Source organism: Temnothorax americanus, unplaced genomic scaffold, assembly GCF_048541705.1.
Source record: "Temnothorax americanus isolate GAGA-0224 unplaced genomic scaffold, ASM4854170v1 Scaffold14, whole genome shotgun sequence".
In the NCBI taxonomy this organism is placed as follows: Eukaryota; Metazoa; Arthropoda; class Insecta; order Hymenoptera; family Formicidae; genus Temnothorax; species Temnothorax americanus.
The window spans coordinates 3,215,494-3,231,002 of record NW_027509275.1 but is presented as its reverse complement, the minus strand read 5'-3'; the positions used below and the strand labels follow the sequence as shown (position 1 = coordinate 3,231,002).

General features: G+C 43.9%; 2 protein-coding genes across 5 annotated transcripts in view; both read right to left on the bottom strand.

The window, feature by feature from the left end:
* The window catches only part of Camta (Calmodulin-binding transcription activator), a 49,278-nt gene extending 40,650 nt beyond the window's left edge, over window positions 1–8,628 (bottom strand). For 2 of the 4 annotated variants that reach the window (XM_077401174.1, XM_077401172.1), the window contains exons 1-3: window positions 8,134–8,627; window positions 1,874–2,300; window positions 254–548 (exon numbers count right to left, since the gene is read on the bottom strand). In XM_077401174.1, the coding sequence (XP_077257300.1) occupies window positions 254–548; window positions 1,874–2,113 (535 nt within the window). In that variant the 5' untranslated portion in view covers window positions 2,114–2,300; window positions 8,134–8,627. Of the gene's footprint in view, window positions 1–253; window positions 549–1,873; window positions 2,319–8,133 lie in introns of all 4 variants that reach the window. The other 2 variants (XM_077401176.1, XM_077401173.1) reach the window with 2 other exon arrangements.
* A 1,028-nt stretch (window positions 8,629–9,656) lies between these two features.
* On the bottom strand, window positions 9,657–13,322 carry Ap-2mu (adaptor protein complex 2, mu subunit). The gene is made up of 5 exons (XM_077401341.1): window positions 13,142–13,322; window positions 12,119–12,499; window positions 11,776–12,026; window positions 11,445–11,701; window positions 9,657–11,379 (listed from the first exon to the last, which is right to left on the bottom strand). Exons 2-5 carry the CDS (start codon window positions 12,456–12,458, stop codon window positions 10,899–10,901), a joined length of 1,329 nt encoding a protein of 442 aa, XP_077257467.1. The 5' UTR covers window positions 12,459–12,499; window positions 13,142–13,322; the 3' UTR covers window positions 9,657–10,898.
* Between the last annotated feature and the right edge of the window lie 2,187 nt (window positions 13,323–15,509).

The window sequence follows — 15,509 nt, the reverse complement described above, 5'->3', positions numbered from 1 at the left end:
TATAGATAATTTTACCTTCATATCAAATGACAGCTCATTTAACCGTTAATATGTCCTCCCAGCTTTGGGATGTAAGCCGACCTGCCGACGTCAGTTGTTCGCATTCCGATATATATTAATCTAGCCTCAACATTCGTCATATCGAGCATACGGGGACATATCGTACGTCTGAACCAGATGCACGGGTAAATAATTCACGAGGCGATCGCTCGAGTTGTCAAAGATACAGGTGAGTAATGGCGAAAGTACTCACGGGAGATGGGATCCGCGCCATCGAGCTTCCTGTCGGGGGCGACGTTTTCATGAGCGGCTTCCTTGCTCGCCCTTGGACGACATCCAGCGGCAGGGTTCGTCTCGTTGCCGTTGGCGACTCCGTCCTGATTCTTATGCTCATTTCGTAGATGATCGTTTCTCTCATGCGACTTGCAGGTACCGCCGCCAACTGCGACCTTCGATGACGGCTTGCAGCTGATGCCGCCCGGGTTCCCATTAATGTTCGCGTTAACGTTGATGTTGCTATTACCGTTGGTCGATGCATGATTGTCGACCTAAATGGTACACAAAGCGATCGTAAATTGCGGTCTCTCGTCGGTATTTATAGGCTATTTTGGTTATTTAGTTATTTTACTGATCGAAAAGCAAAAGAAATGTTAATACAAAGATAACAATGCTTTGTCCAATAAATTTTTTTAGAATAATTTAATATAAGTAACATTAGAAAGACTCGTGAGCATAGAATGCCTCTTTCGAGAATTCGCTATAATTTTAATGAAAAGAAATTGAAAGTTATATATTAAAAGTAGATGAAAGAAGCGCACTGAAATTTTAAACGTTGATCGATCTTATAATTATAAAAAAAACAATGCATTATTGATAAGAAAAATAAGCAAATAACGTAGAAATTGCGTGAAATCGCGACACTGAGAAATGGCGAAACGTCCTTCGAGGAGCGATCTATCCTCTTTAACCCTTTACATCGGAACGAGGCGAGGCTCGTGGTACCACCTGCCACCCATTCCCAGCTATAATTGAAGTTGTCTCGTTTCGTATTGTAAAGCTATATAGGCGGCAGAGTTTTTTTCTCTCTCTCTCTCTCTCTCTCTCTCTCTCTCTCTCTCTCTCTCTCTCGCTGTACTGGTTGGAAAGGCAAGTATTTTATTCTGTAAGTACTTAGTTGCGAGACTAGCTCAGATCTTTCCCGAAGACATCTGTCGTAAGCCGACAGGGGAAGAGAGACAAGACAACCTGTCTCGCACTTTCTTCCCCCGCATTCAGCGATCATTTGACCTTTTACCGCCGACACGTTTTTAGCGGGAACTTTCCTAATACGACTTTCACGTTTCACGTGGTAGTTAAATCGAGGTAACATCGGCAGACAATTTACCAGATAACAGCTCACGAATGAGAATTAATTAACCGATTTACAGTCCCGTATTGGATATCCACGTTGCACCTTGGAAATAGCGCCGCCGTCTCGTATTTGATATAATATATATAAAGTTTAAAATAATATTCTCTCCGAGAAACGCGGTCGCGGAGTGTTCATTATAAGTAATAATAATCTGTAGAATAAAAATTTCTAGATGCAGGTTTCAGGTGCTCGACTGCGAGCTCCATTCAAAGATCGGATTAATCTTTGTAACTCTACGCCACGATTTGTTTTCCCGCAAGCGTTAACTCGCGAAAGTAAAACGCTAACAACGATAACGGATTCAATTTTGAGCTTAGTTAGCAACCAGAATCTGTGTTACAACAAACTCGTAAAGTAAACATGGACAGAGGTCCCTGAACAAGCTAAACCCGCCTCTACAACGGTTCTACAACTCGCGGTTCGTTCGGTTAAGCACGTGTAAAGGTCAAGCGTCGTTCTCACCGAGCTGGTCATGCAGGTGGACGATGTAGTGGACGAGCGCACCACGACTATCCTGTTTTGGTTGTGGTCGTTAGAGGCGATCGTGGAGACGGCGGCGTGATTGACCAAGGCGTGGGTGTCGTTGGTGCCCGTTGGGCTGGAATTGACATTCCCGGTGGTGGCGACGCCGCCGCCACTCAGGGAGGTCTGTCTGATCACCAAGACGCTGCCCGCTGGCTCCAGCACGACTACCTGCCTCATCCTCGTCGCGCGATTCCCCGCTGGTCTATCCTCGCCGAATGCGAGAGAGCGTGCTCCCTTCTCGTCTGCTGCCTGTCGACGATGACGACGACGGCGACGGCGACGACGTTAAGCGTGTCGTTCTCCAGCACGACACGTTCTCCGGCTCTTAAAGCTCCCACTCGTCCGCCGCTGCCGCCTGCTCCTCCTGCGCGCACAAACACATCTAAGCTGATATTAAAGCTGTCGTTTTAGGGGATGATCCTACCCGCCCGTGCCTACAACCACCGCCACCCCGGCGCGGATCCTACACGCCCGCTTTCGTTCGTAACTGTGCGAGCCCGACCATACCGGCGTGGCTTCTTCCGGAAGGCGAATCGATGGGATTATTTTTCGCCGACACGCCGGCAACGAGCGGCCCGACGACTCTCCGCCTCTATCTTTCAATAAGGCAAAACTCTCGCGACACACTACCTCGATGTCGAAGTAACGAACGTGTGCGCGGTTTAAACTAAGGTTGGGTCCAGAAGCTGCTGGCTTTTAGATAATGGCCCGTTGCACATTCAATGCTCTAATGTGCCCCGCTTTTTCACCGAGCGTTCATACCCGTAGTGGAAGATCGATCGAGCTTGTCTAAGAAATTTAATTGAGAGTCTCATCATCGTTGGGCGACTTCGTTAAGGAAGAAAGATTAATTCGTGTTAAATCGCCGCGTAAAAAAGGAAAAAATTCTTTAAACAAAATTGATGATTCGCGATTCATATAATTTTCGGCTTCTGCATATATAAAAGAAGGTATACCGTCACACTGACATATTTGCTACAGTAATGAATATGAACCGGCACTTCGTGTCTTTAGAAAACATAAAAAACTATTGACAGCGAAAATCTAAAATATTTTTCGATACATTTATATAATGGAACATACAAAACAGATCTTATGGTGACCTCGGTTTATATTGCAATCTAAAGATCTGGTCACCCTGATTTAAAGTCCAACGCGATTTTCACATTTTCTTGGTTCGCCCGCGAGTACTTAAAGGAATTTGTTTTCGAGATCTCCGAGCTTGTATAGCAACAGGAGATCTTGAAGGAATTGCGGCTTAAAATTGGATGGGTTTTGTTCAGAACCATTTGTGCCGTGATACTCTGTGATACGCCGTGAAATAAAGAGAAAGAGCAAAATTTGTGAAGTCAAAAACCACTAAAAAGATAAAATGTTTGATATATCTATGTATATATATTTATAAAGTATATAAAGTTTATTCTTATAGTTTCTTGAATTCAAGAAAAAATGTGTTATTAATTTATAATTTAATTCAATTGTATATCTATATTTATAATTTATAAATTATAAATTTAATTATAATTATTTTAACGTATCCCTAATATATTTGACAAATAATAATAAATTTTAAAGTTATGATATTGTAGAGAATTATAATGTATTAGGAACATTCAAATACAATATTTCACATAATTCTGTCTTGTCTGCATAAAATAAAAAACAAATATCATTTAAGCACTTGAAATTGTTCCAAGTTATTAGTGTATTATAGTAATCTCAATAAAAGAGATAACAGTTCTTTTGTATATTCAAAATGTGTTTGACATATAATTTGCATTTTATTTGATTAATCTTTGTGAAGAGAAAATTTTGATTCATTAGTCCAAGATAAAAAATAAGAAAAAAAATTATCCATAACGTATTTCTTGGCCGTCACTGTCATGGATCTGCTCGGCAAACAGAAGCCCATCATTGCCAATTTTCGCGTATACAACAATTCTCGCGACTTAGAGAAAAATGCTGACAATGTGTCTGGCGCGTGTAGAGACAACAGAAATAAACAGATTTTCACATCTTTTCATTGAATGCCGTTTGAATTTTACATCATATAGAAATTGTGAATTATTAGCATAATGTAAACAATTTTTATTTCATCAGGTCAGAAATTAATAATGATAAACATTCCTGCGCTGTTAACTTCCGACGAAAAGGTAAGAATTACCGAAATACTTAATTAAAAATTATCGGCGATAAAGGAAGCGCGTGATGAAGAGAGATAAATTGGACGCGTCATTGGTTTTATTTCAAACTCTTTCAAAAATAGTGCGACACCCCGATACTGAAATATAATCCGTCAAAGCGTTCCGATCACGATGACGCGCAACTCGTCACGCAAGTACGATCCGTGATAAATGCACGTCGTGTATTTTAGTAAGAATTAATGCTTGGCGTGCCTGCAACAGGCATAAAATATACAGGGTGAATGTTAACGGCGAGTAAATATCGCGGTCATTCATGTATGGAGCCGTATCGAGCGCGCGCGTAGCGGATATCTGCCGGTACAACGGCACGTGCAGTAATAATAGAACCGTCGGCGTCGCGTCGCCGCGCGCCGGTGCGTTCACACGCGGAGGATGTCCGCCCCTTACTATCCTACACAGCACGTTGAGCGCTCCAACTCACCTAAACTCACGTATCTGTTCCGATTGTCGAAAGATTAGATCTTGAGTTTTTTAATCGGTCGATCCGTCGCACCCGCGAACGAAATCTCGTTAACGCCGATCTCGAATCGCGCGGTCATTCGCATGACGAGCGAGCGAGAATTATACCGGAGATTCGCTGAATACAGTGCTCGAAAAAGGTGCTGTGAAAATACGTTCAAAACTTCCTTGAAAATTTGAGCCACTTGGCGTTTCATAAAAGCTATAGCTTCTGTGCTTTTCAGCACAGAACAAAGTTAACAAAAGCGTTATACATTTGCATAACGTTCTTGGCACTTCTTGGTTTTATTTTTTGTGGACCTTTAGCAAGGTCGTATAATAAAATGATCAAAGTGATGATAAAACACAATTCTCTCTTGTAATTGTTAAATGATGTTTACGTGACTTTTTTTAGACTCATTAAACGAGAAAGCACATATATGTTTTAATATTTAATAGGTCTGAATCGCTGTTACACAAATGAGTGTGAAATCAAGAAGTTTTCTTTCGTAGACCGGACGATTCATTTTCTCGTACGTGCAAAATTAAATTCATCTGTTAATACACACTGTGGATTAATACTTGTCACTCGTAATCCTTAGCCGCGCAGTGTATACGTCACGTGTAATCCCGGGACTTATGACTTGCAGACCATGCTTTCAAATTAACGCTAAAGATGATTAAAGCATTGCATTTAAAAAAATAACGGCGTATAAAAACTGCGTATAAAAAAAAAGACTCTCCACGTTAAGAAAGAGCGTCGCATACTCGCATGTTGCATGAAAAGCAGACTCGCGCGCGCGCTCCCTGACTTGATTAAATTCATCTGTATCACAAAAGCTTCGCATAGAAATAATTTTCCCTTCGCTAATGCTTCCTCGCGCGGAATAAAATCTAACATGTCGAAAATGACGTGAATGAAAAAGAGCACCGGGCAATGAATAAAATCTAACGATGTCAATAAAGAGGATGCTAAAATCCGATATATATATTTTTTCTCATCGCGCTTTTGTAACGGATGTAGAATTCTTTAGACCGCCGTCTGCACCACCGTCAGCTTCGTCAGCCGATATCGTTAACCGGAAAATCGCATGACACGCGTTTAGAACGATCGATCTCCAGGCACCCATATGTTGCGCACGTCCTCCAAAAGCGAAACTGCCTCGCTACAGGGATCGTCGTAGTTTGACGTTTATGAGGCACGATAAAGAACGCGTGCGAGTAGCGAGCTGAAGATAAAAAAAAATAAAACTGAAGAGATCGATTAGAAAACTTTCGAGATCGAATTGCGAGCATTACTCCACGGCGAATTTTCTTCCATTAATCACCTTAGAGAATATCAGTCGCGTACGATAAATCATTCCCTGCCAATCTATTACGAAATTGCACCTCTCTCATAACTTATATATATAAATTTTCTTCTAATGGTAAACTATATTACTTGTATCCTCTTCCATTGTTTTATATAATAGTTATTAAATATGTATGTGTTATAGAGGAAAATTCTATTTTATCTTATCCACTTTAAAACACCAATTTTGTTCGAGAATGAATGTTCGGTTTCCAAACAGTTGGTTGGAAGTCTGAGATATTCTAAAGTGTGATGTTTCTATGGGCGTTCCTAGTTATGCTATAGTTGCTCCTATCGTCTTCGAACGTGCCATTAGAATCCCAGGCGGCAGGAAACGCGTGGCGCGTCACTCTTGATAACAGCTGATTACGATAAACTCATCGAGATAACGAGTCCAGTTTGACGGAACACAATAACACGTTGATATTACATCGATATTGTATCCCGTGTGCCATTTTTTTTGTTTAAAAGTATCTGAATTCGATTGTATAAATTCAAGACTCGTTATTCTCTTTCCACGTGAATTAGAGAGACTCGTAACACACACACACACACACACGAGAGCTAAAATGTTAAATAAATTTCTCATTTCACAGCCATCCTTCGCATCGATCCTCGAGTCTTCGCGCAGCAAGAAGACTCGAGAGAAAAGAGTTTCTTGCTTCAATAAGTCAAGGCAAGAAGACCAAGGGATTAACCTTGTGTTCTGAAAATATTATCCTTCACGAGGGGTCTTTCAGCCCTTAAGGGACATATATATACGACGCGGCTGCTGTTAGAGAAGATTACGTCGCGTCGGCGTTAACATCCATGAACATTTGCATTATGAAAGGCGAGAACGGAGATTTCTTAGATTATAGAAATTAATCATTGCCAAATTTCAGCACGGGAAATAAGCCCAGATTGCTGTGGAAACGCGAGGACGATCTCCACGTTTATTTGCGAGCGAGATATTTAAAGCCCGAATAACTTTTAAGCTTTCTAGCAATAATTAAATATGGTTAATGAGAAATGCTCGTCCTGTGTTCCCATCTGTACACATATAAACCTTACGCAATATGTAATATTAAAAAGTAAATATATATATATATATATATAGATATTTCCAAAAAGGAAAATTATTCCGCGAAGCATCGTGAAGTTGATCGATACAACAAAAACGCTTATTTCTCTTATAACTCCAGCCTCGAAAACTAAAAACTAAATTTATTACACGGGCGATAAGAGATATCGAATTTACACGCGACGCTCTTTCAAAAGCGCGAGCATGGCTCCTACTTTTTCCCCGACGTTATCTTTCAAAAATATTACTCGCCCTTGAGAGATAAAACCCCCCCATTTATCGCAATAACGAAAAATTCGCGAAACATAGCCATTGTATTCCGCAGGTCGACGCGATAACAATTCGCGCGTAACATCAACGGTATTTTCGATTCGCACAATTTTAACCGGAGAGAGCGCGAGCGCGATTAAAATCAATCTACGCGAACTAATCTTTAAATAGAAGCTTGTTTAATACGCTTGTAAAAGCTGAGCGCACTTTTATATCAGTTATCCATTTAGAAGCTTCAACGCTTTTTAATTCCCGTCCGATATTCAGAAATGTGTTTCGAAGCGGCGCGGGCGTCAGAGAGCTGGAAAAACGGCGTTCCCGATTAAAAAAGCTTGATTGTCCTCCCGGATCGATGAAAGTTGTATAGGAACGTATAGCACGCGGCAAAGTGATCTTCGCGTTTGGCGATCCAACGATGTTCCCGCCAAAAGTTGACGCCGTCGACGCGACGCGGATCGAGGAACGTGCCCGTCGCGATAAGACAACGAGCCCAGTTTAGAGCCTGAAACCTCCAGCGCGAATCCGGACGGACCGTATGGTGTAATGCATGGTCGCCGCGCACGTGCCCGCGGACAAAGAGAGATTCCTCCCTCGCGCGAGTCGCGCGCGGGTGGCGGCGGCGGGCCCGCGGGTTTACAACCAGAGTACGCGCTAAAAATAGCGGCGACCATAAAGCCGCAAGCCGCCACGCGGACGGGCGACGTCGCGGCGACAGCGACACGCACACGCTCGTCGTTCTTCGTTCTCCCGTTGCCTAGCTCCGTAGGCGTGCACCCCCGTTCTCCCAGCGCTCCTGTATTTACCCGGGGGGATGGAGAGACGCTTAAAATTATACGATAAAGAGAGAAAAGTGCAGTGACGGGATACTCACGTGGTCCGTGCTCCGAATGAGAACAGAAGGCCCGTCGCCGACGAAGGTAATCATTTCGGCACGTCGCGTCGATCCGCGTCTCTCCCGGGCGTTTCTCTCTCTCTCTCTCTTTCTTTCTCTCGCCGTCAGCAGCTCGTTCACCAGCGGCGGCGACGGCACCTTCCTCCGCGCGACGGTACCGCGACGCTCATGATCGACGATGACGACGACGACGACGACAACGATGACGACGGTGTCTAGTCCGATTGCGCTTTTTCCCGTGCACGTCGGACACCGTCCCGTCGGCTCGGCGTGCGTGCGTGCGTGCGTGCGTGCGTGCGTGCGTACGTGCGTTGCGCGACACTCTCACGCAGGGAATCGCGCGATCACGCGTGCCCGCGGCGGCCGCGGTCGATCCTCGGAATCCATGACAGGTATAAGTACGTGCGACACGTATACGTTGTACGCGCACGGAACAGAGCGGAGGCGGAGGCGCGAGGCGAGCGTGGACCGCATGCGCCGCTCTGCGTGCTAGAGGCGAGAATCGCGTCGCGTCGCGTCGCGTCGCGCTCTGTGCCGCCAGGGCGGACGTAGACGAGAAAACTCGCGGAGAAATTCAAAGCGTTTCCCGCCGCCGCGCGCGCCAACTTTTCCGCGGAACCGCAGGCGGCGACGTTGGAACGCGAAAAATCGGCTTCTCGACGATCTCTCGGCGACGAGGAATCACACGGACGCGCCATCAAGTGTCGCTTAGGACACCCACGAGTCGTACCGAATCAAAAATATCGCGCTGCAGCCTTGTGAAGATCGTAATTATTTGAATCGAGGGCTCGCGTTCCTGTTGTTGCACTGCTGAACCCTGAACTAGTAACTAGTGCACCCTGGTGCGGTAAGTTGGAGTGAAACAAAATCTACTTGTTTCATTCTAACTTACTGCACCAGGGTGCACTAACGGAAAACAGACCTCGACGGAAACGGAAGAGAGCGCGCGAATGAAACCGTCGCTACTCGATCGTTATTTGATCTGTCGTTCTGCGATTCGAAGAATTTTCTATTAACTTTTGTGAAATTAGTGTTTTTACCAACGTCCTTTAGTTTGAAATATCCGACATGCTGCTCTTGCGAGAAATCGCATATCGATATATCGTTCGATATGTTGACAAGACCGAGGCGGCGTGAACTTTCGAACGTTTTCGAGTAACTTCTGCAACTCTTTTTCGTATTGTTTTTCATATAAATAATGCTGTATCTCGTCGATTATCTTGAGAATACTTTTTTGCGAATCCGAAATCGTCGTAAATAATCATCGTACCAATTAAAGGTGAACAGTTTACGCTTCGTTTATTATCCTAAATATCGTGTTATCCTAAAATGGCACTTGCCTTTATTCGAAGTCTATTATAGTCTTCGATTCATTAATTTAAACTGTAATTTCAAATTACATCAAATTTCATTGACTTTACACGCGAGTTTCCGAACGAATTTTGTCGCGCGAGGATGATAATTTGAAGAAGAGCGGGATAATTAAGTTTAACGCGCGCTAATTTATTTTACACATATATTTCATTACGCATTCGAGCGTTCTTTTAGAGAGACCAAATCAATCACGCTCGTACAATCGATCGATGCTTCTTTCTACTCTTATTCTCATGCACGGATAACAGGTTAATAGCATTCTACATTTCATTGAGCGCGTCGCAAGCTCGCACCGAATGATCCGTGGCACACGGATTTGCTCAGTTACGTTCAAACTCCGGTACCAAAGAGGCCATAACTCCATATATCGTTACGCGAGAAATGAGTAATTAAAATTCGCGTACATATATATTAATACATATATAATACAGAAATTCATGATGTGCTCCGGGAAAAAACATTACGTATAATAATCCTACAAATATATTTATATTTCTTGAATATAGATCATCCTAATGGCTGCATTAATTCCAGAGGCGAATCGAGATGTTTTAATTACTTAGCTTGGAATTATATTAATACTAAAAACTTGTATTGATCATTTCGGCAGGAACGAAGCAAAAGAAAATAAAAATCTCGTTAAATGATACGAGTAAATGTATATAAACAATCCATGATCGTACCTATCGTATCACCATAATTATCATAATTTTCGGTAACGTTTCAACGTTAACAAAATATGATTATACCTCATACCAGCCACTATGCGTGGTGCGATATCGCGAGAATCGAAAAAATGGACGACGTGAAAAATTGGCGCGAAAGAAATAATCTGGCCTGATACTAATTATGATATTCGCTTAACATAAGTTGGGTTGGAACCTATTTTTACTTTTTGCGTTTGGAAAGTTTTCTCCCAACGTAATATCGCATCTTCTCCTAACAAATAAAAATGAACGTCACTCGTGCTGGTACACTGTGTAATATACAAAAAAAAAGTCCTGCAATTATACAGAAATTTTGTGCTGACAATGGAATTCTTCTTTCGATACATTGGGTGCGTTCGGGAAGACACTATTAGTGCTATTTGCTTATTTTATCCTTGTTTTACACCTGATGACCGATAAAGATAGAATGATGCAATAGCGCTAATAGCGCGCTTCCCGAACGCAGCCTCGATCCATCACTACGTACCGTACGCGATTCGGTACGTTAACCATCGGACAACAATTTCAGATCGTTGCTTCGAATATGCGCCACAATGAAATAATAACGAGAAACAGCCGATATCGATACTCGTAGTCGTGGCTTTCGCATTGAGATTACTTCTTTAACAATTATTTACGCCTCCACATCGAGACTCGGAATCATTAACACCGCGTCTCGTACAGGCCGCTGCGGCCTATGTAACGAACCCATTTTATCACGTCGTGATCGGAGTAATTCAATTTGGACTCGAAAACTTTCAAGTAGCGCACTTTGAAGCCGGACGGCGCAAACGGCACTTCGAAATTCATCGATATCGGCGGCCTCGTCCATTTCTTCTTCGCGTCTGTCTCCAGCAGATCGATCTCGGCGGACAGCTGCGTCTCCTTCATGCCGGCCATGCGCTTGATCTTCCATACGATCGCGTTCTCCGATGCTTTGTACTTCGCCTTACCCTTCAAACATATCAGCTGCACGCCCGCGGTATTTAACGGCGTCGGTACGCGCACCTCTATCTTCTGCCCCAGCAACGAGGGCTTGAAGTTTGATTTCAGGACCGCCTTAACTTCCATTTTCGTTCGGCCCACCTCGCGTACTAACGGTATCACGCGGAAGGGCAATGATATATCCTTCGTGGTACGGTATCTGTAAATAAGAATGATTTTTTTTGTACCTTAGATTAGAACCGATTATTCTCACGATTGTCTCACCTCATCAGCTCAAATTCACCATCCGGCGGTATAAAACTAATGGAATGTTCGGTCTCGAATTTGCTAAGCTTAACGCACTGATGGAATTGGCAGTCATCGATAACGACAACCGGCTTGCCGGATCTAGCGCCTGTGGGATCATCTCCACCGCCTCCCAATCCACCACCTCCTTTCATGCCCTTAGCCTCCATAACGATCTTGTCGTTGATCCCAAACTTGCATTCCGGCATCCCGGATAAATAGGATTTCATTACCACCTGCGAAAAAATTTTTTTTATTAGAAATCTGTGAAAGTCCTAACAAATTATTTTATCTTCCTTAGAAAATTTACCTTTCCAGCAACGTGAGCGCTGAGAACCTGACCCTGAGGGCTCATCAATAGATTCACGTATTCAAGTACGTCCAGGAAAAGTTCGTTACGCCTGTACTTGATACCCTCTCGTCTCCATCCGATCTGACCGGTGACTTGCGATGTTATTTGAGCTTGTTCTTCCTTGGTGGCTGATTTCACGCCTTGCTGAGTGATAAATGTCTTCAGCACTCCCGTATCACAGTTCTGTGGATATCCAAAGTCAAGTATCTCTGTAAAAAAAAAAAAAAAAAACAACGAATAAAGCGCCGAGGAAAAAGCCATTTATAGGTCATTAAAATATTAATCAAACTTTAATACTGACCGTCGAGCAGCTCGTAAATAAGCACGAAATTGTTCTTAATGTTCTCTTCTGAAATCTTGCCGAAATACGACTGCATAACATCTATGATCTTCAGCAGCAGCTCGAATACCATAGCCGCGTTAACATTTTGCTTGGTGACGGCGGCTAACCAGATGTTAGCGCGCTTTATATGGAAAAACGACGTTCTGGCAATGTTGGTTACAGGCGAGCGTACTTGCTGCCGCGCATGGATGACATTTACGCGAAATGCATCCACTGCGTTACGGCCAATATCATCCCGATACACTCGGGAGATGAGCACCTCTCCCTTGTGGTTGTAAACAAATAGACCCCCTATCATCTTGACAGAGGGCAAAGTTAGCTTTTCGAGTTGAGATCAATCTGCAACAAAAATCCCAGCGATTGATATATCAAAGCTCTCATTACCTTTAAAGTACACACATTGCGACAAAGACCAACAAAATTTATATAATTTTAAATTCAGTTTTCCAGAAATAAGTCAATGAAAACGTAACGCTTCGATGAATCGATAATTTCCAAATTTCTGCTGGGGGAACGTGGCAAAATCAATAAAACGTTCCAAAACATATACGGTCTAAAAATAGCTCGACGCTGCGACTACGTATTAATTAAAATGATAAACAACAATCTGGCATTCCTCTACCGATAAGAAACGTCTCCGACGCTCGCCGAGCGGTCCTTAATTAGATGGATGGATGCAGCCTGGAAAACATATTCGCGACGTGTGCGGTTCGAAGGCGAAGGAGCACGCGCACCGAGAGGAAAGGATTTGTCAGAGTGCTCCGGAAACGACGGACGAAACGCCCCGTTTGTTAAGCAAGTGACACTTGGAGCCGTTCGTCCGTTCGTCCGTCCGTCCGATATGTCTTGCGAACGGTTAGTATTATCGATCGTACGTGGACCGTGGACCCCCTTCGTAACCCTTCGCGTCCAAGTCGCCCGAGTCGCCGTCACGGCGACCCTTTAAGGTCATCGGGGCACGCGGGATCAAGTTTCACTTACGCATGACTCCCCCGAAGGGTGGCTCGCCTAGATCTCGCTCTGTCCTGCCTCGACTCCGTCCGCCCGTTAAACGTGGCGCGATACCCTCGGCGCTCTCTCGGTCGCGGGTCGCGGGCCGACGGACGGCTGACGGGCTGACGGAACGGAACTGATGGAAGCAACGGAGCAACACCCACTTTCCGATATCGCCGACCCGAGAAACGCCACGGGGCCACGGGCGACGTGGGTACCGTAGAAGTGCCACCTAGAATCATGCTCGTCTTCACAAATCGTACCCTGCAGTCGATAAAACGCGCATTTATTAATGCGATTATTAATATTTTATTTCTTCTTCTAACGACGCATTTTTAATATTTCTTAAATCACTTTATTGGTACTACTTTATTTGCACGTGTGCAAGAAGACATGTACATAACGTTTATTGAACGTTAATTTCAAAATTAATAAAGAAATTATATATTTGATATATAAAACTTTACGATTATTATCTTAGTGGGTTTAAAAATGTTTAATTTATCATATTTTTTCTATTTGGCGCAATTTTTTGATAAAAATCACGAGATATGTTGCGAATATTGGATTCGCTTCTGCTTCGAACTTGACTTGACACATTTGCAATAATCTCCGTCGTAATTACTTCGATTGCAAAATTAGACAGCGTTTCGTTGTTTTTCGATACACTCCGTATATTTCTCCGCCTATAATAAAAAGCTAATTATTATTATTGTATATTATATTTCTCAAGTTCTTTCGTATCAAGAACGAGATTTTAATAAGGTATCGACGAGACTCGCACGGCACAATTCTACTCCGTTCTCCTTTCAAGGAGACGCGGAAAAACAGTTCCTCGATGACGTCACAGCTCGGCCGCATGTCTTCGACCTTGGCTGACGACAGCGGCGAGCGTTTCTCAGATTCTGCACTAGCTAATCATCTTTCCCTTCCCGCTTCCACGGGCGATTCTCACGGGTAAATTCCCCTTATTCGTTGTTCGCAACGAGAACGCAACGTGGAATAACAGTAACGGGGGGGATTTTGTCTCGAATATATTTTATTATACATACATTAATGAAAATATATACATGGTAGACTGCAGCTTCTCGAAGCAGCGAAGTGTCAATATAATTAGCTACAGTATTCGTACGCGAATCTGTTTCATCTTTTACTTATTTTTTTTTTTTTTTGCATTTTTCCCCCTTTTTCTTCTTTTTTTTCGACGTCCTCTCGATAGCCGAGGTTGTCGAGGTTGTCGGGAGGCACGTGTAGGCCGACACGTGTAGACCATGGATGCTGTTGTTGTAGTTGTACGTGAGAAACGTTATGTTTTTTGGAGTTTTCGTTTATTTCTCAAAATAAACGGCTGATTGATAACGGGCCGACCCGATTTCCTCGGGTATGTAGCGACTATTACGAGACTGATCGCGTGTGAATCCGTCGATACACGCAGCGGATACCGGGATACTTTCGCTGACTTCGATTATAATATCTTTATCTCTCGCATTCTCTCTCTCACACGCACCCTCTCAACCCTTTCATTCTTTACTCTCGCTCGCACTCTCTCTCTCTCTCTCTCTCTCGCTCTCTCTCTTTTCTCCCTTCCTCCCCCTCTTTCTTCTCAGCCTATTCACAGCCTTCCTATTCAGACCTAATCAGCTTTCTCTCTTGCACAGCCAAACACTTGCACGATCACTCAGCGGCGTCAAAACGCTTCGATCTCTTAATTATCTTCTTAATTAACCGTTACAACGCGATTCAACGGTGAAAACTGCGGATTATTACAATTGATTAAACTGTAAGTGGCGATCATCGAAAGTGTGTGACGGTACTTCGTTTCCCCGTTTCTCTCGGAGATCCCAGACAGATATCGCAAGTCTGAAGATCGTCCGAGAGCGAATCCCGCACGTCCGAGTCAAAGGGATTTTCCGACAAGGCTCTCTCGCCGTCCCCTCGCGGGTTAACGCAAACGCGATTAAACGACGGACGATGATACCCCGGTTGACGGCGGTTTGCGACGGCCAATGTGATAGACTACTACTACCCGAGTCTCCTCCTCGATCGGACACATGTCGTCGGCGCGCGTCACGGCCCGACGCGTCGGACCGCTTGACGCCCGGATGCCGCGCTACAAACTTTGATTCAGCCAAACATCATTCTACGTTAGCGTTACAATCTGCCGAACGCGCGGGAGAGCTCGCGCTCGACGCGACTACACGGATTAGCTTCGTAACATTTCAGGCACTGCGATTGACTTTGTATTTTGAGTTTAGCTCGCGCATCGAGCGGGCGGTCGACCGCGGAGACCGTCGGCGGGACCCTTTCGTTCCTCGAGCGTGAATCTCATCCGCCGCTAAAGATTCGAGAAAGGGTT

Coding starts and splice junctions, on each gene's coding strand:
- Ap-2mu (XM_077401341.1), bottom strand. CDS start 12,458: ATGATAGGGGGTCTATTTGTTTACAACCACAAGGGAGAGGTGCTCATC. Junction 12,027..12,118: donor TATTTACGAGCTGCTCGACG/GTCAGTATTAAA, acceptor TTTTTTTTACAG/AGATACTTGACTTTGGATAT. Junction 11,380..11,444: donor GGTGAATTTGAGCTGATGAG/GTGAGACAATCG, acceptor TCTTATTTACAG/ATACCGTACCACGAAGGATA.